Source organism: Phacochoerus africanus, chromosome 14 (genome assembly GCF_016906955.1).
Source record: "Phacochoerus africanus isolate WHEZ1 chromosome 14, ROS_Pafr_v1, whole genome shotgun sequence".
NCBI lineage: Eukaryota > Metazoa > Chordata > Mammalia > Artiodactyla > Suidae > Phacochoerus > Phacochoerus africanus.
The window spans coordinates 15,232,177-15,252,896 of NC_062557.1; the positions used below are offsets into that span (position 1 = coordinate 15,232,177).

At 47.9% G+C, this 20,720-nt stretch overlaps 2 protein-coding genes across 5 annotated transcripts in view; one reads left to right on the plus strand and one right to left on the minus strand.

Annotated features, from left to right (window-relative positions):
- Window positions 1-8,108, plus strand: FTSJ3 (FtsJ RNA 2'-O-methyltransferase 3). 2 transcript variants are annotated; one of them, XM_047756959.1, is made up of 21 exons: window positions 1-267; window positions 405-497; window positions 672-777; window positions 1,053-1,099; window positions 1,217-1,296; window positions 2,037-2,136; window positions 2,237-2,431; window positions 2,508-2,623; window positions 2,734-2,838; window positions 2,925-3,025; window positions 3,238-3,318; window positions 3,409-3,555; window positions 3,670-3,805; window positions 5,414-5,601; window positions 5,752-5,869; window positions 5,950-6,215; window positions 6,747-6,832; window positions 6,918-7,017; window positions 7,123-7,306; window positions 7,392-7,486; window positions 7,569-8,108. In XM_047756959.1, the coding sequence occupies exons 2-21, from the start codon at window positions 431-433 to the stop codon at window positions 7,759-7,761; spliced, it is 2,511 nt and encodes an 836-aa protein (XP_047612915.1). In that variant the 5' UTR covers window positions 1-267; window positions 405-430; the 3' UTR covers window positions 7,762-8,108. The 2 variants fall into 2 exon arrangements, with proteins under 2 accessions (XP_047612915.1, XP_047612914.1); XM_047756958.1 differs by lacking the exon at window positions 1-267 and having other exon boundaries at window positions 274-497.
- Window positions 8,109-8,204: 96 nt separating this feature from the next.
- The window catches only part of DDX42 (DEAD-box helicase 42), a 50,539-nt gene continuing 38,023 nt past the window's right edge, over window positions 8,205-20,720 (minus strand). For all 3 annotated transcript variants that reach the window (XM_047756956.1, XM_047756955.1, XM_047756957.1), the window contains 10 exons: window positions 20,257-20,433; window positions 19,543-19,671; window positions 17,637-17,736; window positions 17,042-17,089; window positions 16,146-16,243; window positions 14,668-14,944; window positions 12,690-12,916; window positions 11,621-11,731; window positions 10,306-10,407; window positions 8,205-9,755 (listed from right to left, as the gene is read on the minus strand). In XM_047756956.1, the coding sequence (XP_047612912.1) occupies window positions 9,045-9,755; window positions 10,306-10,407; window positions 11,621-11,731; window positions 12,690-12,916; window positions 14,668-14,944; window positions 16,146-16,243; window positions 17,042-17,089; window positions 17,637-17,736; window positions 19,543-19,671; window positions 20,257-20,433 (1,980 nt within the window). In that variant the 3' untranslated portion in view covers window positions 8,205-9,044. The remainder of the gene's footprint in view (window positions 9,756-10,305; window positions 10,408-11,620; window positions 11,732-12,689; window positions 12,917-14,667; window positions 14,945-16,145; window positions 16,244-17,041; window positions 17,090-17,636; window positions 17,737-19,542; window positions 19,672-20,256; window positions 20,434-20,720) is intronic.

The window sequence follows — 20,720 nt, forward strand, 5'->3', positions numbered from 1 at the left end:
CCCTGAAGCGGCGGGGCCACGCGAGGTCAGGAGCTTTGGAAGGGGATAAAGAGGACGCAGAGCTCCTAAATGTTATTCCGAAGAAACTAGGTTTTGGTTAAAGTAATATTACTTCCGGGTGCAAACATCTAGCTTATAAACCTGGACACAGAGCTTAAAGAAAAATTTGTGGCCACGCTCAAAATGGCGGAAAACTTGGATCCGCGGACGCAGCCGACGCACACGGAAGCGGAATTACGTTTGCTGCTTACACGTGCTGCTGCTGGGGTAGTGAAAACGGAGCTGGGTGGCTTTGAGTGGTGTTGTGAACGGAGTGCGGAGTGTCTTTGAGAGGACGAGTGGGGAGCGGAGAGCGTAATCTAGTATTCTGGGCGGAGACGTCCTGATTTCTGGTTTCTCTCCAGATTGAGTGGCACTCCCCAGTTCCACTATGGGCAAGAAGGGCAAAGTAGGGAAGAGCCGGCGGGACAAGTTCTATCACTTGGCGAAAGAGACCGGTGAGTCATGGTTTACGCAGTCTGAGAGCGAGAGAGCCACCGATCTTTGCCTGTTCGCCTCCTTTCCGAACATTGGGTTTCTCTTCCCGCAGAAGAGGTGGTGGGTTGTGAGGCCACCGTAATCCTGCTGGGAAAGCGCTTTCGCGGACTTTATTCTTTTGTCATTGTTTCTAGGTTACCGTTCCCGCTCTGCTTTCAAGTTGATCCAGCTGAATCGCCGGTTTCAATTTCTGCAGAAAGCCCGAGCCTTGCTAGACCTGTGCGCTGCACCAGGTGGATGGTGCGTAACATTTGGCACCTGTTGCTTCTTGTGGCAGCTTTCTGCATTCCCGCAATGGATGACTGAGTTTAATTGTGGGCAGGAGAGATACAGGATTAACAATCTGAAATTTTTCTACTTCCGAAACAAATTTCAGGGAAAAATATTTGGAAGTTATGTATGAGATATGTTTGGCCACTGCAGTCGGCAGGTGCTCCTAATACTGGGGATGAGAGCCAGAGACGGCGGGGAAGGGACAAGCCAGGGTAATTATTTCAGTGTTTACTTTTTTATAGGCTGCAGGTGGCTGCCAAGTTTATGCCTGTCTCCAGCCTTATTGTGGGTGAGTGACAGTTCTTTTAAGCGTTCCGGGGATGGCGAGTGTGACATGCTGTGTTCGGCATTCCCTTCCTCCTGTTTAAGGCAACCTTTGGGAACACTCCACCCTGATTTCTTCCAGGTGTGGACTTGGTTCCAATCAAGCCTCTTCCCAATGTGGTGACTCTCCAGGAGGATATCACAACAGAACGTTGTAGGCAGGTAATGGAAATTTCTCTTTTCTCTCTCTCTTTTTTTTTCCTTTTTTTTTTTTGGCTGCATCTACGGCATATAGAAGTTCTCAAGCCAGGGATCAGATCCAAGCCTACCCTGATCCTCTGAAGGCATGCTTTTCCTGTTTACAATGCCTTGAGCAGTGCTTGCACAGGACAAAACAGGTAATACATCACGTCCACCCAGCCTTTATTCTGGAAAGATGTGTTTGGGGTTGGCGGAAGTGCAGAGATTTCAGTGAAATTCTTTCCGGCAGGTTCACTGATGGCCTCTAAACTCCATGAGAACAGATGTCGCTTTTGTTTATCATGTATCCCCTGCTTGGCATAGGATTTGGCCCCTGGTGGACACTCAACAAATGACTGGGTGGACAAATGGCTGAACCAAGGACTCCATTTGTAGCCCTTTCTTTATTATTATTATTATTTTTTTTTGGTTTTTAGGGCTGCACCCGCGGCACATGGGAGGTTCCAGGCTAAGGGTTGAATCGGAGCTACGGCTGCTGGACTACACCACAGCCAGAACAAATCAGATCTGAGCCTGTCTGCAACCTAGGCCTCAGCTCACAGAGATGCTGGATCCTTAACCCACTGAGTGAGGCCAGGGATCAAACCCCCATCCTCATGGATACTAGTTGGGTTTGTTACCGCTGAGCCACAACAGGAACTCCTTTTTTTGTTTTTGTTCATAGCCATTTCTGTTGCCATAACTGTCGTCTTTGTCTGCAGGCCTTGAGAAAGGAGCTGAAGACCTGGAAAGTTGATGTTGTGCTTAATGATGGGGCCCCCAACGTTGGGGCCAGCTGGGTCCATGATGCTTATTCACAAGGTGCCAGGATGGGGGTGGTGGCCTGGGGATGCTGGTGGGGGGCGGGGCACATCCTTCTGGGCTGCAGAGATCCTCAGCGAACTGTCTCTCTCTCCCACAGCCCATTTGACCCTGATGGCTCTGCGTTTGGCTTGCGATTTTCTGGGCCGCGGTGGCTGCTTCATCACGAAGGTTTTCCGTTCTCGTGATTATCAGCCCTTACTGTGGATCTTCCAGCAGCTCTTCCGCCGTGTCCAGGCCACTAAGCCCCAAGCTTCTCGTCATGAATCTGCAGAGATTTTTGTGGTCTGCCAGGGTGGGCGTTACTTCAATCTCTTGACTCAGTTTTCCATCTGCCACAGCGCCTGTTCTTACATATCTCATTGTCTTAGGATTCCTGGCGCCTGACAAGGTTGACAGTAAATTCTTTGACCCCAAGTTTGCCTTCAAGGAGGTTGAAATTCAGGCCAAGACTGTTACCGAGTTGGTGACTAAGAAGAAGCCAAAGGTGTGTTTGGGAGTGGGGCCACCCCGAGGACCTGGAACTCTGGGGCGGTTGGGCCCGAGTCCTCAGATACCCCCATAGGGACTGCTCACCTTCTTTCCTTCCTTCCCAAGGCTGAAGGCTATGCTGAGGGTGACCTCACTCTCTATCACCGAACCTCAGTCACTGACTTCCTCCGAGCTGCCAACCCTGTCGACTTTCTCTCCAAAGCCAGCGAAGTGAGTCCCTAGACTTGGGGGGTGTGAGGGAGTCCCAGAAACATGGCCTAGCATCTCCCCTGACTCCTTTTCCTTCTCCCCAACAGATTGCAATAGATGATGAAGAGTTGGCACGGCATCCAGCCACCACCGAGGATGTACGGGCGTGCTGTCAGGATATCAGAGTGCTGGGCCGCAAGGAGCTTAGGTACACGTTGGGGGGCAGCTGTAGGTGCTGGGATCCCAGAGGCAGGGAGGGCCTTTGAGGTCTTGACATTGGGTCTCTGGGAACAGGATGCTGCTGTGCTAGAGGTTTGGGGTAGGGGTCTGAGCCCTACAATGTATGTAAACTTTGGGGTACGAGGCAGCGGTGGGGACAAGAGGGAGACGGTAAGGTCAGGAATGGTATTTCTGGGGCAGATCTCTACTGAACTGGAGGACAAAGCTTCGGCGACATGTGGCCAAGAAGCTGAAAGAACAAGCAAAGGCAATGGACATCAGGTGAGGAGGGAGCTAAGCCAGGGCAGGTGTTGACTGGGTGTTGGGGGAAGCATCTGGGAAAATGACCAAGTCCTGGGCCTGTTCTGTCAGCCTCAGCTCAGGGGAGGAAGAGGAAGGGGAGGAGGAGGAGCAGGCGGCCCGGGCCTCGCAGCAGCCCTCTAAGGAGGAGGAGGAGGAGGAGCAGCTCAACCGAACCCTGGCAGAGATGAAGGCCCAGGAGGTGGCGGAGTTAAAGAGGTGAGAGGAGCTGGGGGAGCGCCATGGCAGAGCCCCTTGGGGCCTGAAGGCGGGGGAGGGGTGAAGGGACACTCCAGAGCTGGGCAGCTTTAATTCCTCGAACCTTCCCCTCAGGAAGAAAAAGAAGCTGCTGCGCGAGCAGAGGAAGCAGCGGGAGCGTGTGGAGCTGAAGATGGATCTTCCTGGAGTTTCCATCGCCGACGAGGGGGAGACTGGCATGTTCTCCCTGCGCACCATCCGGGGTCACCAGGTGAGCGGGGGCCTTGGTGAGGGTGCCGAGGGGTCATGGCTCATGGCTGTCTGCACCCAGAAGACGACTTGGCCAGGGCAACTGGGAATAAACAAGAGCTTTGGTCCCACAGGCCAGGAAGGAACCCACACTTAGAATGCGGAATGTAGGAAGGTTTGGGTGTGCTAGAGCTGAGGCCTTGTGGGACTAGCGCATTACCATAACCAAGGCCACTTGTTGGAGGAAGCTCAGCTTATGGGAGATGCAGCCAGGGGCCTGGCTTCCAGCATGTGTGATGGAGGCTTTCCCTCAGAGGAAGCGGCCTTCAGCTCGCTGAACCCAGGTAGCACCGTGCTGCACTAGGCTGCGAGATGGTGCTGTCTGCTAAATAGCGGAGAATCTGTTTTTCCTGATAAAAGCAGCTTCACCAACAAGATGCGCTTTCGAAAAAAATAAAAATAAAAATAAAAAAAAGGAGTTCCCGCCGTGGCGCAGTGGTTAACGAATCCGACTAGGAACCATGAGGTTGCGGGTTCGGTCCCTGCCCTTGCTCAGTGGGTTAACGATCCGGTGTTGCTGTGAGCTATGGTGTAGGTTGCAGACACGGCTCGGATCCCACGTTGCTGTGGCTCTGGCGTGGGCTGGCGGCTACAGCTCTGATTGGACCCCTAGCCTGGGAACCTCCATATGCCACGGGAGCGGCCCAAGAAATAGCAAAAAAAAAAAAAAGAAACTCTTAAAAAAAAAAAAAAAAAAGATGTGCTTTCGTGGCTCTTGTGTGGGAAGGTATTAACCAGGTCATCTTGCTCCACAGCAGCGGCAATAAAGCACTTACATGCTCTGCCTCAGATTTCTCATCTGTAAAAGAATTAATAGAACCTACCTACTAGGATTTTTGGAAGGAATATAAAAAGATGATTAGGTGGAACCCTGGTATGTGACTCAAAGAGTAGCTATTTTTACCATGAGGAAAATGGATTTTTGGAGTTGACAACTGGCTTATAAGTGGACTGGTTCCTCCTGTTAGATGTATGTTTCATGGGCTCCTTTATTCAGTAGAAACAAGAACTGTAGATTATTATAGTGCTTTCTGCAAGTAAATTTTTTTAAAAAATCAGTGTTTTAGGACATTTTAAAGTTTGACACTAGGCCGTGGGGCACTTTTTCATAAACTTTTTTTCTGCTACTGGTACAGAAGAGAGCTGAGTAACCTGGCCTAGAACGGGATTTTTTTTTTTTTTTTTTTTGGTCTTTTTAGGGCCATACCTACAGCACATGGAGGTTCCCAGACTAGGGTCTAATCAGAGCTACAGCTGCCCACCTATGCCAGGGCCACGCCAGATCTGAGCCGCATCCGCGACCTACACCACGCCGGATCCTTAACCCAGTGAGCGAGGCCAGGGGTCGAACGCACAACCTCATGGTTCCTAGTCAGATTTGTTTCTGCTGTGCCATGACAGGAACTCCTAGAATGGGATGTTTTAAATAGTTTAACCCCATCACTTCCCTGTCTGTAAGAGAAGGTACTGTACTTGCTAGTGTATTTCCTAATGTTCCCGAGGATAAACTAAGATGGATGGGGAGGGAGGCAGGAAGTCCTTGTCAGTTCCTTTGACCACTGTGTCTCAGTTGTTAGAGGAGGTGACACAAGGGGACATGAGTGCTGCAGACACGTTTCTGTCTGACCTGCCAAGTGATGACATCTACATATCAGACGCTGAGGAGGACGACGACGACAGTGCATCTCTGGATAGTGACCTGGATCCAGAGGACCTAGCAGGAGTCAGAGAACCTCAAGGTCTAAAGGACCAAAAGCGGTAAGGGAGGTGAGGGGGTTATTGCAGGAGGGAGTCCTCACCCCCTCAGCCTGAGCCCAGAAGCAGAGCTGGTGGTGGGTGTGGGGGCTGGAGTGGGGGACCAAGTCCTCCAGGGCGCTGACTCTGCACCTGTCTGCCTCTGGTCTACAGTGTACGACTTGCTGAAGCAGATGATGAGAAAGAGGAGGAGGGAGAGAACCCGCTGCTGGTGCCGCTCGAGGAAAAGGCGGTACTGCAGGAAGAACAAGCCAGCCTGTGGTTCTCAAAGGCAAGCAGCGGCTGGGTGCCAGGATGGCCGGGGACTGGCGTCCCCAGGGCAGGGGGTGTCTGACATTTTCGCCACCACAGGATGGCTTCAGCGGGATCGAGGATGATGCCGACGAGGCCCTGGAGATCAGCCAGGCACAGCTGTTGTACGAGAGCCGTCGCAAGGGGCAGCAGCCGCTGCCAGCACCTTCCAGCGTGAAGACTGAGAGAAAACCACCCCCATGCCAGGGTGAGGCCCCGGAAGGGGCAGGGGCTCCTTCAGGGCCAGAGGCTGCCACAGGCCCTGGCGGGGAAGCCAGAGATAGCAGCTCTGACAGCGACAGCAGCAGCAGTGAGGATGAAGACACGTGAGTGGTTGCAGCTGACGGGAGAAGGGATGAAGAGGAGCAGTGGTTCTAATCGTTGCTAAGTTGGGGGTCTTCAACCTTGCCAGTAGATGGGGAATTTAAAAAATACTGAGTAGGAGTTCCCATTGTGGCACAGTGGTTAACGAATCTGACTAGGAACCATGAGGTTGCGGTTCGATCCCTGGCCTAGCTCGGTGGGTTAAGGATCTGGCGATGCCCTGAACTGTGGTGTAGGTCGCAGACACGGCTCGGATCTGGCGTGGCTGTGGGGCTGTGGCATAGGCCAGCGGCTACAGCTCTGATTCGGCCCCTAGCCTGGGAACCTCCATATGCCGTTGGTGCAGCTCTGAAAGACCAAAACAAAAAAAAAAAACTGATTAAAGTGGTCTGCAGGACAGCCTGGGTGGTGAGGTTTCTGGACGTTCCCCAAGCAGTTTTAAGGAGAACCAGGGTGCGGTGAGGCAGGAGTGGGTGTGAGTGGCATGTATGATGGTGGAGCATCCTGCCGTCGGACTCCCCCCTCTTCCCCAGTTGGAAACCACGCAGTCAGAAGCGAAGACGAGGGCCTGAGGCAGGGGATGACGACGGGTTTGAGATCGTGCCCATTGAGGACCCAGGTGAGAGCTCCAGCCCTAGTGGAGTGGGAGGCCACCGGGAAGGTTGTGTTGAAACTGAGCTTTGACCTTCTCCTGCTCTCTCTAGCGAGACATCGGATACTGGACCCTGAAGGCCTGGCTCTAGGCGCCATTATTGCCTCTTCCAAAAAAGCCAAGAGAGACCTCATAGATGACTCCTTCAGCCGGTAAGGAGCCAAAAGTCGTGAGAAGTGGCCCAGGCGGGTGGGGAAGGAGGATTTCTAATTTGAAAGCCTGGGGTGGTCACCAGGGCTGGCGTACTCTCCACACAGGTACACATTTAATGAGGATGAGGGGGAGCTTCCAGAGTGGTTTGTGCAGGAGGAGAAGCAGCACAGGATACGACAGCTGCCTCTTGATAAGAAGGAGGTGGAGCATTACAGGAAACGCTGGCGGGAAATCAACGCCCGTCCCATCAAGAAAGTGGCTGAGGCTAAGGCCAGAAAGAAACGGAGGGTAAACGGCCAGGCTTGCCGAGGTTCCGGGTGGAGGGTGGGGGGCAGGGGTAGGAAGGGTCAGCCTCACAGAGCTCCTTCCCCAGATGCTGAAGAAGCTGGAGCAGACCAAGAAGAAGGCAGAAGCTGTGGTCAACACGGTGGACATCTCAGAGCGGGAGAAAGTGGCACAGCTTCGAAGGTGAGGGACGGGGAGTCGCCCACGAGGGTATGTGAGGTCGGGGAGCAGCCGAAAGCCTCTGACCTGGGTCCTCCATTTACAGTCTCTACAAGAAGGCGGGGCTTGGAAAGGAGAAACGCCAGGTCACCTATGTCGTAGCCAAAAAAGGTGTGGGCCGCAAAGTACGCCGACCAGCTGGAGTCAGAGGTCACTTCAAGGTGGTGGACTCGAGGATGAAGAAGGACCAAAGAGCACAGCAACGGAAGGAGCAGAAGAAAAAGCACAAGCGCAAGTGAGCAGAGCTGCAGGACTTCTGGCAGGACTGTGTAAGGACGAGGCCTTCCGCCGCCTCAGTACCATCCCGTCCCTTGTTGCCAGCATCACAGTGTGAAAAGACAGGTGCCGGGCACTTGGGGGTGGTCCTGTGCTGTGAGGGGGACGTCTTCCTGGCTGGAAGAAGGGCTCCTGTTAACATGCCACTGAAATGTCCTGTTGGCACCATCCCAGACCCCACAACCGTTGTGGGGTAAGAAAATCACACCCTTTTTAAATCCTAAGCGGGGGAAGTTCAGTGTTGGGATGGCACGTGCTGTAGTCTGCTCCTGGGCAGGTGGGCCTCATCTGAATAAAATCAGGATGATCAGTGCGTGGTAACTGTTGACACCACATGCTGCACTGTTCCAGATCACAGTTAATACGTACCGACTCGTGGTGAAGTAAATGACAAACAATCCACAGGTCCCAGTAGTAAACCATTTACTAGAGCAAGCAGAAAGGAATGCACATCTTAAAGAAACCTTCACAAAGTCACAAAATTTGAAGTACGTATATTTTTCCTTTTATAAACAAGATAGAACAAAAATCATCAAAATCATTTCAGCAAAAGATTCTTCTACCATTGTGGCAAGTTAAAAAAAATACAGTGAAATAGGAGAAGACGCTTTAAAAGCTGTTGTTGGGTTTTTGCTTAATTTTCTATTTAGCAACATTTCAGGCCCAGAGCGGCTCTGGGTCTGGCAGGCTGCTGCTTCCTGTCTCAGGGCTGGGGAACCTGAGCATCATTTTTCCCTCAGAATCAGACACCTCCCTTCCCTGCAAATGTTTGGATGCACCAAAGTGCTTCCCAAACATCCCTAACACCTCTGTGGATTGGGTTCGTAGGAGCAGCCAACTCCTACAAAGGGGTCTGCCTGGCCACAGAAAAAGAACTTTATTTGTAGATGTTTTTAAGGTGACATTTTAGTAAAAAATATGCACTACATAGAATATAAACCTAGAATGAGTTTTGTGCCTTATAAGGCCCTTTCTTCCAAGGTTTCCTCAACTGACCCTCATGACAACTCACCCAGAGCCAAAAGAAGCTTCTCGGGTCTCACTTCTAAGGACCAAAGCAGCTTCCCAAAAACACATCTGAAAAATGACCCAGAAGAGGGGGTAATGTTTCCAAGCTCCAACTACTCACTAAGCACAGGGGGTCCTTGCACCTTGGGCCCCAACCCAGCCCTGAGACACCTAGTTACCAAAAATCTTTCTAAAAATAAAATTAAAGACAATTGACCCACACTTCAGCACATACCCTTTAACTGTCCCATCGACTTTTCTTGCGCTTGGGCGGCTCAGGGACAGCAAACCCATCAGCTGTCTTATCTGTCTTGCTGTCTGTCTTATCCGCCTTGGTGCTGTCTGCTTTGGGGTCCATCTTGCTCTCACGATTACAACTTTCTTTCCTGCTTTCACCATTCCGACCATCGTTTGCGCCTCGGCTCTCCCCGTGGCGGCCTCCACCTCCTCCGTGCCTGTTCTCTCCGTGAGGGTGGCCATCAGTGTGACGCCGGCCATCGGCATGACGGCTGCTGCTTTCTGGGTAGCGGTATCCATCTCCATGGCGACCACCATCTCCATGACGCGGGCTCTCACCGTGCCGATTGCCACTCTCTCCGTGACTGTGTCGGCTGCCACCCCGGTTCTCAGTATATCGCTCTCTCTTCCCATTGCCACCCCCAGTCCCTTCTCGGCTGTTATTCCCTGAAGCTGTGTTGTTGACTCCCTGGGCTCCGGCAGAAGGGTAGGTCACTGGGGCGCTGCTGAGGTTGCCAGCACTGCCAAAGGCTGGGACGCCCTTGGTGGCACCGGCAATGGGGCCGTCAGGACTGTTATGACCCTGTTGGGCTGAATTAGTTGGAACTGAATTCAAGCTCCCTGCACTAGTCCATCCACTTGCTCCAGCAGCAGAGCTTCCAGCCTTCTGGTTGCTTAAGCTGGCAGCAACAAAGTGACTCTTGTACTGTGACTAAAAGAGACAAAAGCAGTAGGTGAGATACTAAGTTAAGAAACTTGACGGCCCCACAATCCCATGGTTTCTGTGCCGCTACCTTAATGGAAACAATAAATCTTGGGATCTGCCTGAAACATAAATCTGGAGACAGATGAAATAGGTAAATCAAGGCCCAGCTAGCTAACTGGAAGTGTAGGTATAGAGGAAAGATGGGTTCTGAGTTCACAAGAGTCACAGAATCACAATTTCTCTCCACCAGATGACGGTGGCCTTGGAGGTGGGCTGGGAGGGAGGGAAGGAACATGACCTCTGCTGCAGGACAAGAGCCCTGAGCACAACTGGAGCAAGTGACCAGCAAGAGAGGTTTATCTAGCCTCTATGCATGCATCTCTAGGTAAGCTGTAGTTAAGCCGATACTCAAAACTGAAAATGGGGAAGGCCCTACCTAAATCCAGCAAACACTGATCCTACAAAGCCAGTTACCACCTCAGGAAGACTAGGCCCCCTGATCACTGCCCAGGAGGTACTGCTGAAAGCTCATTTGGCTAAATGCTTAATTTCAGACCTGGAAAGCTGCTTTCATTGCTGTCAGCCGATCTCCCATGGCTCCTGTGGAGGGCTTGTAGGCCTCATAATTGCTCATTACATTGTTATTATTTCCTCGGTCCTAAAAAAGAAGCACACCCATGAGGATGGAAGAATACGCAGGAAAGCCCACTGCCAGTCTGGGGCTCAATATATTGAAAATTGAAGTGGGAGCTGAAATGGGAAAAAGGTATTTTTAGAAAGTTATTCATGCTTTGTGAGAAAAGGCACAGTAATGAATCATTTAAAAATATTTATGCCTTTCAACCGAGTAATTCTATTTTTGGGAATTAACCCTAATAATCAGAAATGAGGTCAGAATATGTCCAAAGCCGATCATGTACTTTTATACACACAAACATTATGTAATGTAAATTATGCCAAAGCTAAAAAGCCACAAGGCAGGACAGCACACACATGACTGCTCAGGCTCTGGATCCACACCTTCAAGAGTCGGAATCTCAGCTTTAACACTCACCTCAGTATGACCTTGGGTGCCTCAGTGTTTATTATCTGTACTTACCTCACCAAGTGGCTGCGAAGACGGACTTAAACATGTGCAGCTGCTTGGGGTAGCCCTAGCACATATTAAGTGCTTCCTATTACACCTGCATGGGCCACATCATCATTAGCAGCAGCACTGAAACGTGGGCACCGATTATTTAAGGAAGACACCAAGTTAACTATAATAAATGATCCAGAAATGTGGACTGGCCGCTTTCTTACTTGGTTTAAGAATCCAAGTGACAGGAAACAAAGTTAAGAAAGCCAGTCGGGGGTAATAAGTTTTGTTACCTGGATTGTGAGAAAAGCTACTACCTCTCCCATCTCTGATGTGATTTCCCAGAAATTCCCATTTCTGATGTGATTTCCTAGAAGGGATCATTCTTGAGTTTAATTACAGGCTACAGCTAGAGTTACAGAGTGACCCTGTGCTCTAGGCCAGCGTTGGAGGGCTTATGAAAAGACTGTTGGGCCCAACCTCCAGTTTGATTTACCAGGTCTAAGGTGGGGCACAAGTTTGCATTTGCTACTGGCCCAGTGGCCACAACTTGAGAACCACTGCTGACTGACTGATTTCCTGAGCACCCTAGTCAGCCGAGTACACACGTGCATCTCTCATCGAAAGTCAATAATGTTAAGAACCAGCACTGTATTGACCAGGATCCGATTAAACACAACTCCCTTCTAGACAGGGTTCTGACCTCACTGAGGTGCTCAGGTAGATGAGAACAATCCGGACGTCACCCAGCACCCAGGACCAGCCCAGAGGGCACTACTGTTTCTGGACTCACCGAGTTCTCAGAGCCTAGGCCAGGCCTCTCCCTGTAGCCTAGGCCTCCTCCACCAATGTTCAGCTTTTTCCCTTTCCCTCCTTTGAAGCGGGACTTCCGAAACCAGGCATTCTGTATTGAACACAATTCAAGGTTAAGCCAAGGGAGGAAGAGGACATCAAAGAAGAAACTAAATGGGAGGGAAGAATTCTTTGCTGCATCTTCAGCTGATGTATCTATAGCAAGGGAGGAACCACAGATTAGCTTGGGGACTGTGTGAATTAAGACAACTCAAGATTTGGAATTCCAGGAGTTCCTGTCATGGCTCAGTGGTTAATGAACCCGACTCGTATCCATGAGGACACAGGTTTGATCCCTGGCCTCACTCAGTGGGTTAGGATCCCACATTGCTGTGAGCTGTGGGAGAGATCACAGACACGGCTCAGATCCCACGTTGCTATGGCTGTGGTGTAGGCCGGCGGCTATAGCTCCAATTCACCCCCTAGCCTGGGAACCTCCATATGCCACAGGTGTGGCCCTACAAAGACAAAAGACAAAGTTTAAAAAAAAAAAAAAAAGACTGGGACTTCCTTGTGCAGCAGGTTAGGTATCTAGCATTGTCACTGCAGCGGCCCAGGTTCCATCCCTGGCCTGGGAACTTACATGGGCTGCAGGCATGGCCAAAAACAAAAAAACCAAACCAAACTACGATTTAATTCAGTAGAATGCTTCAGTTTGGACTGATAAGCAGTTTAGTCAAAGGTCTGAGATGTAGGTCTGAAGAAAAGACATTATACACTTTTAGCCCCCAAAGACTGTTTAGGGGAAAGGGCAGGGAGAACAGCAGCTCTCTTTGAGATTAAACTTGCTCACAAGTGTTAATACGGAAGCATGCGGTGGAAATTTCAGAGGAACAAATTTTGGCACAATGAAAGGAACGGCTTTTCAACACAAAGGTTACTGAAAGGAGAGGATAAGCAATCTGCACTTCAAGTGCTCCCCTGCACGCCCGACTTTACTGTCGTGGTTTTAGGTTATCTGCCTCTGGACTGGTAGCTGGCAGCAATCTCAAGTGTGCCCAGCTCCTCACCTGCATTGCCAAATCTAGGAGTTCCTTGGAAACATGCTGATTGGCTCCCTCCAGGTTCCGGACAAGGTCACCAGCAAAATTGCTGTCCTTGGGGGTCAGTAAGGTATAGGCCACACCCTTCTCACCCGCTCGTCCTGTGCGGCCAATCCTATGAGTGTGGGTATCAATATCTCGTGCCACATCATAGTTAATGACAGTCTTAATTGAAGGAATGTCCAGACCACGGGCTGAAATAACAACCAAATTCATTATTCTACATCAGGAGTCAAAACACCAAAGTAACCCAAAGTGCTAACCTCCTAGGAACCCACATTCCTTTTATCTAAGAAAAGTGCATAGAAGTTCCCGTTGTGGCTCAGCAGAAACAAATCTGACGAGTATCCATGAGGACGCAGGTTTGATCCCTGGCCTTGCTCAGTGGGTTAAGGATCCAGCATTTCATGAGCTCTGGTGTGTTGGAGACCACTGAACAGCTGAGCTCTGCAGAAGGCAAATATCTGCTGAAGCAGCATTCTAAAGTACAGGGTCTCCTACAAAAACATTATGCATAAACTATGCTGTTCTAGAAGCAGCTGCACCAGTGCTAATAGTTTCCTTTATTATTCACTAAGACGTAGCTTTATCACTGCCTATGCCTGCTCCTGCCCACTAATCTACATACAGCACCTCCCTTAATAAAAGCTGTGTGGGCTAAAGTCCAGGGTCTTTGTTCTTTGGAACAGAGTGCCTCCTGGACCCCACTTTCTAAGTGTAAAAGAGTCCTGTGTGTTTTGTTATACCAAGCCTTCCCACTTCCAGGATTCCCTGTGGCACTGGTGTAGGCTGCAGGCACAGCTCAGATCTGGTGTTGCAGTGGTGCAGGCCGGCAGCTACAGTTCCAGTTCGACCACTAGTCTGGGAACCTCCATATGCCAAGAGTGCAGCCCTGAAAAAAGAAAAAAAAAAGTGCAGTTTGGTGTGCTGAGATACAGGCACACAAGCCGCCCTTCTAGAACAAATGTCACTATCGCAGGTTCTCTGATGCTGGGCCAACTTAGTGTAAGGGTCATCTACCTACTGCCATCGATAACCTGCCCAGGCCTCTCCCTTGCACCAGAAATATGTAAAACCAAAAAAACTAAAACCAAAATCAAATGTACCTTGAAGCTGAGATGTGACCTCCTTTCTGGGAGAAAATACCAGGGTTGTTTTTTGTTTTTTCAGGGCTGCATATGGAAGTTCCCAGGGCCAGGGGTTGAATCTGAGTTGTGGCTGCTGGCCTGTGCCACAACCACAGCAACACCAGGCCAGAACTACATCTGCGACCTACGCTGCAGCTTGCAGCAAGGCCAGATCCTTAACCCACTGAGGCCAGGGATTGAACCCGCACCCTCACAGATACTAGTTGGGTTCATAACCCACTGAACCACAATGGAGAACTCCGAAAATACCAGTTTTTAAGGACAGCTATTAAAACTCAAAAGAACAAACTCAAAAATTATACATTATAATTTTTTCTGATCTTGAGTGAAGTATGTCCAACTCAAAAATCAATGTAAGATATCTACTATATTCAGACACACAATGATGTAACTGCATAAACAATTTTTTCCCCAAGTATCTTCCACTTGCAGGGATTCTTTTTTTCAGAAACATTAAGTTAAAAATGGGTACCAAGAGCTCCAGGTTGTGATCCCTGTGCTCTGAACGGCTGGGTGACCAGCAGGCTAGCCAAGTGCTGTCAATCAGCCTCCCCAGATGTTATAGGTATTTATTATTATTATTATTATTATTATTATTTTGGCCGCTCCTGCAGTACGTGGAACTTCCCAGACCAGGGAAGGAACCCGAGCCACAGCAGTGACCTGAAACACAGCAGTGACAACACCAGATTCTTATCCACTAGGCTACCAGGGAACTCCTGTTGTAGGTCTTATATACAGGACAGAGCACCCTTACAGCGAGAAAACTAGGGTTCTCGGGGGAATTCATACTCTACCTGCAACATCTGTGGCCACGAGTACTGGGATGTCTTTTTTCTTAAAGTCTGAAATAACCTTGTTTCTTTCACTCTGATCCATGTCCCCATGGAGTAGGCCAAGATTATGACCCTCCTGCTTAAGGTTATTGGCTAGCTCTTCAGCATTGGCTTTTTTAGTAACAAACAGGAGAACACTCCCTGAAGAGGTAAATTCCACTAGACGTCGAGTAAGCCAGTTCCATTTACTAGGCCCAGAATGGAGAATCTCCACAATCTGAGTTACATCTTCGTTTGCCTGAAAAGAAAAAGAATGAAAAAGATGACCATCCTCTGTGCCCAGGGCGACTGAACAAGGCACGTGTTCCGCCTGCATCTAGAGAACCTTCAACAGTCCCTCTTCTCACTGGGCCTTCCTTTAGCAAGTCAAGTGCAGCTGCAATCTTAGGTGTCTCCTCCAATCAGTATTCTCCACCCCCCTCCTGATGTGTACATATACCTAATCGGCAAGGCCAACGCTCTGTCATACTTTTCCATATGCTTATTCAGATTATTCCCAGTGGCTCCTTTTCTGTCTGTCCCACTTACTGTTCCTAGTACAATTCATACACACACATAGAAAGCACTAAGAAATGAAATGCAATGTTGATATGCTAACTGCACAGAACTTTAATAATAACCATGGCAAACAACTTGAGGAATTCTCAAGGCAGTCTTAATTTCCAAATCACAAAATGGAGAAATTTTCCCCACAGGGCATACACGTACAGGTAAGAGGGGAAACAAAACCCCAAAAAACCCACAACCCTGAACTCATTTTCACCAGGCCTTTCTAATCACCCCACTCCATGCTATGCAAGCCTCCTCCCACAATCATGGAAAATGCCAGTTCCACCCTAACTGATCAGTAGTCTTCCAGGCAAAACTTGCTTTTTTCCCCAAAAAAGTTTTCTATTGTGGGAAATTTTTACTGTTTTATATTTTTAAACATTCAAAGAGAGTAAAATCAACAAAATCAACTTCCATGTATCCATCACCAAAACTCAACAATTAACATTTTGCCAGTCTTATTTCACCTATCCCCCTCCCTGCATTTTTTCTTCTTTTCTTTTTTTTCTCTTTTTAAGGCCACGGCACATGGAAATTCCCAGGCTAGGGGGTTTTGAATTGGAGCTGCAGCTGCCAGCCTATGCCACAGCCACAGCAATGCCAGATCCAAGGGGAGCCACATGTACAACCCACACTGCAGCTTGTAGAAATGTTGGATCCTTAGTCCACTAAGCGAGACCAGGGATCAAACCCTCATGGATATAGTTCTTAACCAGTGAGCCACAGCAGGAACTCCCCCCTTGTGTTTTTTAAAACAAATTTGAAACATGCTGCCTCATCTCTAAATGCATAACTTTTTTCTCCCCCCTCTGAATACTGAGAAATTAATTCTATGACTCTATAATATGAGAAATAACCCACTAGACCCATCTAGCCCCAGGGAGGGTTACCTCTCCAATATCTCCCTGCACCACACGAATAGGGTCAATCAGGATGTCTCTGGCCAGTTTTTCAATCTTTTTCCGAAAAGTGGCACTGAATAAGAGAGCTAAAAGGTAAAGTAAATTCTGTTAAACAGTATGACTTCTTTTTGAATACCCACTAAGCTTCCTACTCTCACTGTTAAAAAAAATAAATCTGCCTGAACTTTAAATTTAGTTTAAAAACTGACTCATTTGGCACAACACTATAAGGCAATGATACTTAAAAAAAAAAAAAAAGAATTTTTTTTTTTTGTCTTTCTAGGGCTGCACATGTGGTATATGGAGGTTCCCAGGCTAGCGGTCAAATCGGAGCTGTAGCCACCGGCCTACATCACAGCCACAGCAACGCAGGATCTGAGCAGGGTCTGCAACCTGCACCACAGCTCATGGCAATGCCAGATCCATAACCCACTGAGCAAGGCCAGGGATCGAACCTGTGTCTTCATGGCTGCTAGTCAGACTCGTTTCTGCTGAGCCACGATGGGAAGTCTGACAAAGGAAAAAAATTTTGCCCTTATTCTGGTTTTACACATTTTCAGTTAAGACAGAGTTATGAGCATGGTTCAGAAAAAGGCTCTTGACTTCAAATGAGCAGATCTGCACTGTGTACTGTCTACACAGTGATCAAACCATGAATTAAGGCAAGTCATTTGGTTCTCAGCCTTGGTTTTACCGTCTACCAAAAGGAGCGCATTCTATCTGGTGACCTCTAAGGTCCTGTCCAGTTCAGATAAACAGTTATTACCTTCCCATTTATGGTTTCTCATGACTACAAACGAGATCATTTTTGCTGCTGTAATTGTGATAAACAAACAGGTGTTTATCCTGAGTACAAACAGTTAATGAAACTGCTTCATACGTACTCTGTCTGTCAGGACGGACGTGACTTGCTATGGATCGCACCTGGTATTCTGGAAGAAGCAGAAGAGTAAAATTAATATTATAAGTCTGTAGGACAGTTTGGGATGCCTGGAAACTCATTTTAGTAAGAAATCTTCATACGAGACATTCTAAGAATTAAGAAAATTCTAGAACTGCCTATGCTCCACCTAGCTGGGCTTAGCCCAGTGGTTCCAGTCAATAAAGACAGTTGTTCAGAACTTTCACACAGCTGGGTAAGTTAAAGAGGACTGGAAAGCAAAGAGCCTTGAATGATATGACATCCACCTATCTAATACCACACTTTTGCCTCCACCATCAAGAGCATATGAATAAAGATAAAACCTACAGATAATATTCCCCCAGACACTTTCGAATGTCTACAACCTAGTTAGGCCTAACAGACTTTTCCTGAGAACTCCTACAAATAGTATTGTCTTAGCTATATCTCTATGGTCTAACCCTACCCAGGATTATTTTTAACTTCTCTCACATAGAGAAAAATTAAGTCTAGAAAAGACATGGAAAAAATTAGTATCCTGAGGATGGGGACAGAAGAAACTGGGATTCAAGGCATACCAAATCCCATGTCAAACATTCGATCTGCTTCATCAAATACAAGGTAAGACACTCTTTGAAGGTTAGTAGCTTTCTTCTTCACATGATCAATCAGTCGACCCTATGAGAAATGAACAGTAAGCACAGTCATCCCTCGGCATCTGCCAGGTACTGGCTCTAGGATCCTTCATCCCACCCGCCATGAGGACCCTCAAGTCCCTGAAATAAAAGGTAGTAGTATTTGCATATATAACCTACACATACCCTCCTACCATAAATCATCTCTACATTACTTATAATACCAAATGCGATGTAAGTGCCATGTAAACAAACAGCTGCCAGCACATGGCAAATTCAAGTTTTGCTTTATGGAATTTTTTTCCCCAAAATATTTTCACTCCTTGGTTTAGAGGAACCCAGAGTTGGGTGAAACCCGCTGATGTAGAGGGTCAACTATATAATCAAAGGAATTTACAAGAATTTTCTAGAGTACAGCTCATGGCAAGAAGACTGTAACAGACACTAGTCTGACAGCCTCAAACTGTATACATCACAGAGGCTAAAAGAATAGAAAATGTGAAAACTCAACTGGATTCTCCCCTTACATTAACTGATTTAAACTGGGGGTGGGGGAGAGGAAGGAAGAGAGGAAGGGAGGGAAGGAGGGAAAATTGTGGGAAGAACTAACAATACTGTAAGTCAACAATACTCCCAGGAAAATTTTTTTTAAAATGAACAAAAATAGGAGTTCCTGCTGTGGCACAATGGGATCAGCAGTGTTTCTGTAGCACCAGGATGCAGGTTCAATCCCTGCCCCAGGTTAAAGGATCCAGCATAGCTGCAGCTTTGGCATAGGTTCCAACTGTGGCTTGGATCTGATCCCTGGCCCGGGAACTCAACATGCTGCAGGACAACCAAAGAAAAAAAAGAAAATAAATAAATAAATAAACAAATAAATAAATGGCGGGAAGATGGTTGGTTAGAAGTATTTTTGTGGAGTTCCCGTCATGGCGCAGTGGTTAACAAATCCGACTAGGAACCATGAGGTTGCAGGTTCGATCCCTGCCCTTGGTCAGTGGGTTAGCGATCCGGCGTTGCCATGAGCTGTGGTGTAGGTTGCAGACACGGCTTGGATCCTGCGTTGCTGTGGCTCTGGTGTAGGCCGGTGGCTACAGCTCCAATTCAACCCCTAGCCTGGGAACCTCCATATGCCGCAGGAGCGGCCCAAAGAAATAGCAAAAAAGACAAAAAAAAAAAAAGAAGTATTTTTGTGAGGTATTCTGAAGCGACCTAATTTAAAGCCTTATCGATGGGCTTTAATGTTTAGGCTACAATCTTCTAGGCAGTTCTGACTGTATTCAGAGCATCTTTCTGATTCTTAATGCTCACAGTAAACACGAGTCCATTTTCTAAGAGAGTATAAGAAAAACTATTTGCTAGAGATAGAGGGGAATCTGTAACACACAGAGAATCTTACATGACTGCTATTTGAGTCAACCAATCAAAATAAACCAAAGCCATCAGCTGTCACTCCATCAGAGTATTTTCTTTTCTTTTTCTTTTTTTAGTCTTTCTGCTATTTCCTGGGCCGCTCCTGCGGCATATGGAGGTTCCCAGGCTAGGGGTCAAATCGGAGCTGTAGCCGCCAGCCTACGCCGGAGCCACAGTAACGTGGGATCCGAGCCAAGTCTGCAACCTACACCACAGCTCAAGGCAACGCTGGATCCTTAACCCACTGAGCAAGGCCAGGGATCAAACCCACAATCTCATGGTTCCTAGTTGGATTCGTTAACCACAGAGCCACAATGGGAACTCCTCATCGGAGTATTTTCAACCCTGTGTTACCACATTTCAGAAGAAATGCCCTCCAACATTTTTTCCATATCGAGAGAGGCTGAGAAGCTATTTAAATCCAAGACATACTTACTGGTGTACAGACAACAATCTCTGCCCCCTCCTGAAGGGCCTTGGCCTGCTCCCACATGCTCCCTCCTCCATACACAGCCACTGATCGAAGATTATATGCCTTCCCAAACCGCTTACATTCTGCATGGATCTACAGAGTTGACATGACAAATTAACAAACTCTGACACTAACAAATACCTGTCAGGAACCCAAAAAGGAGTTATGAAAACTACACAGAATGGGATGTCAATAGAAAATCAAAAGCATTTCTTTAAAATCACAGTTTTATTTAGAAAGTGATTTGAGTGTCATTATCACATCTCAACAGAATATCTAAAATCTTGTAGTGATTATTCTTTTTCACTTTTGTTCCTGACCCTGTCTTTGCCTTTCTATCAAACAAAATGAATTAACCCAGGAGGAAAATGCTAGGAACTAACAATACAAACAATTCCCGTATCAGGGTCCCCCTACCTCCTTAAAACAGTAGTCTTTTTAGGGAAAAGTATTTGGTTATATAGAAAAAACACAACAAACAATATTTTCCAGAAGTTTCCTGGTAGCGCAACAATGTGAACATACTTAAAACCACTGAACTGTACACATAGTAATGGTTAAAATGGTAAACTTTGGTATTTTACTACAATTAAAAAAAAAAAGGTTTCCTGGTAATTCTACCCACTTGACTGGCTAATCTCTTACTAGTTTACATATGCTTCTATACAAAACACATACCTGCTGGCAAAGCTCCCTAGTAGGACACACAATCACCGCAATTGGTCCATCACCTGGCTCCAATTCCTTCTGGTCCATTATATGAATCAACATGGGCCAGATAAAGGCCGCAGTTTTTCCACTGCCTGTTTTGGCAATACCAATCATGTCTCTACCACTTAACGCCACAGGTACACCCTAGAGAGAAAAAAAAAGCATCCACTCTAAACTTTCTATTTTAAAGATGTATTGGGAGTTCCCGTCGTGGCGCAATGGTTAACGAATCCGACCAGGAACCATGAGGTTGCGGGTTCGGTCCCTGCCCTTGCTCAGTGGGTTAACGATCCGGCGTTGCCGTGAGCTGTGGTGTAGGTTGCAGACGCGGCTCGGATCCAGCGTTGCTGTGGCTCTGGCATAGGCCGGTGGCTACAGCTCCAATTCAACCCCTAGCCTGAGAACCTCCATATGCCGCAGGAGCGGCCCAA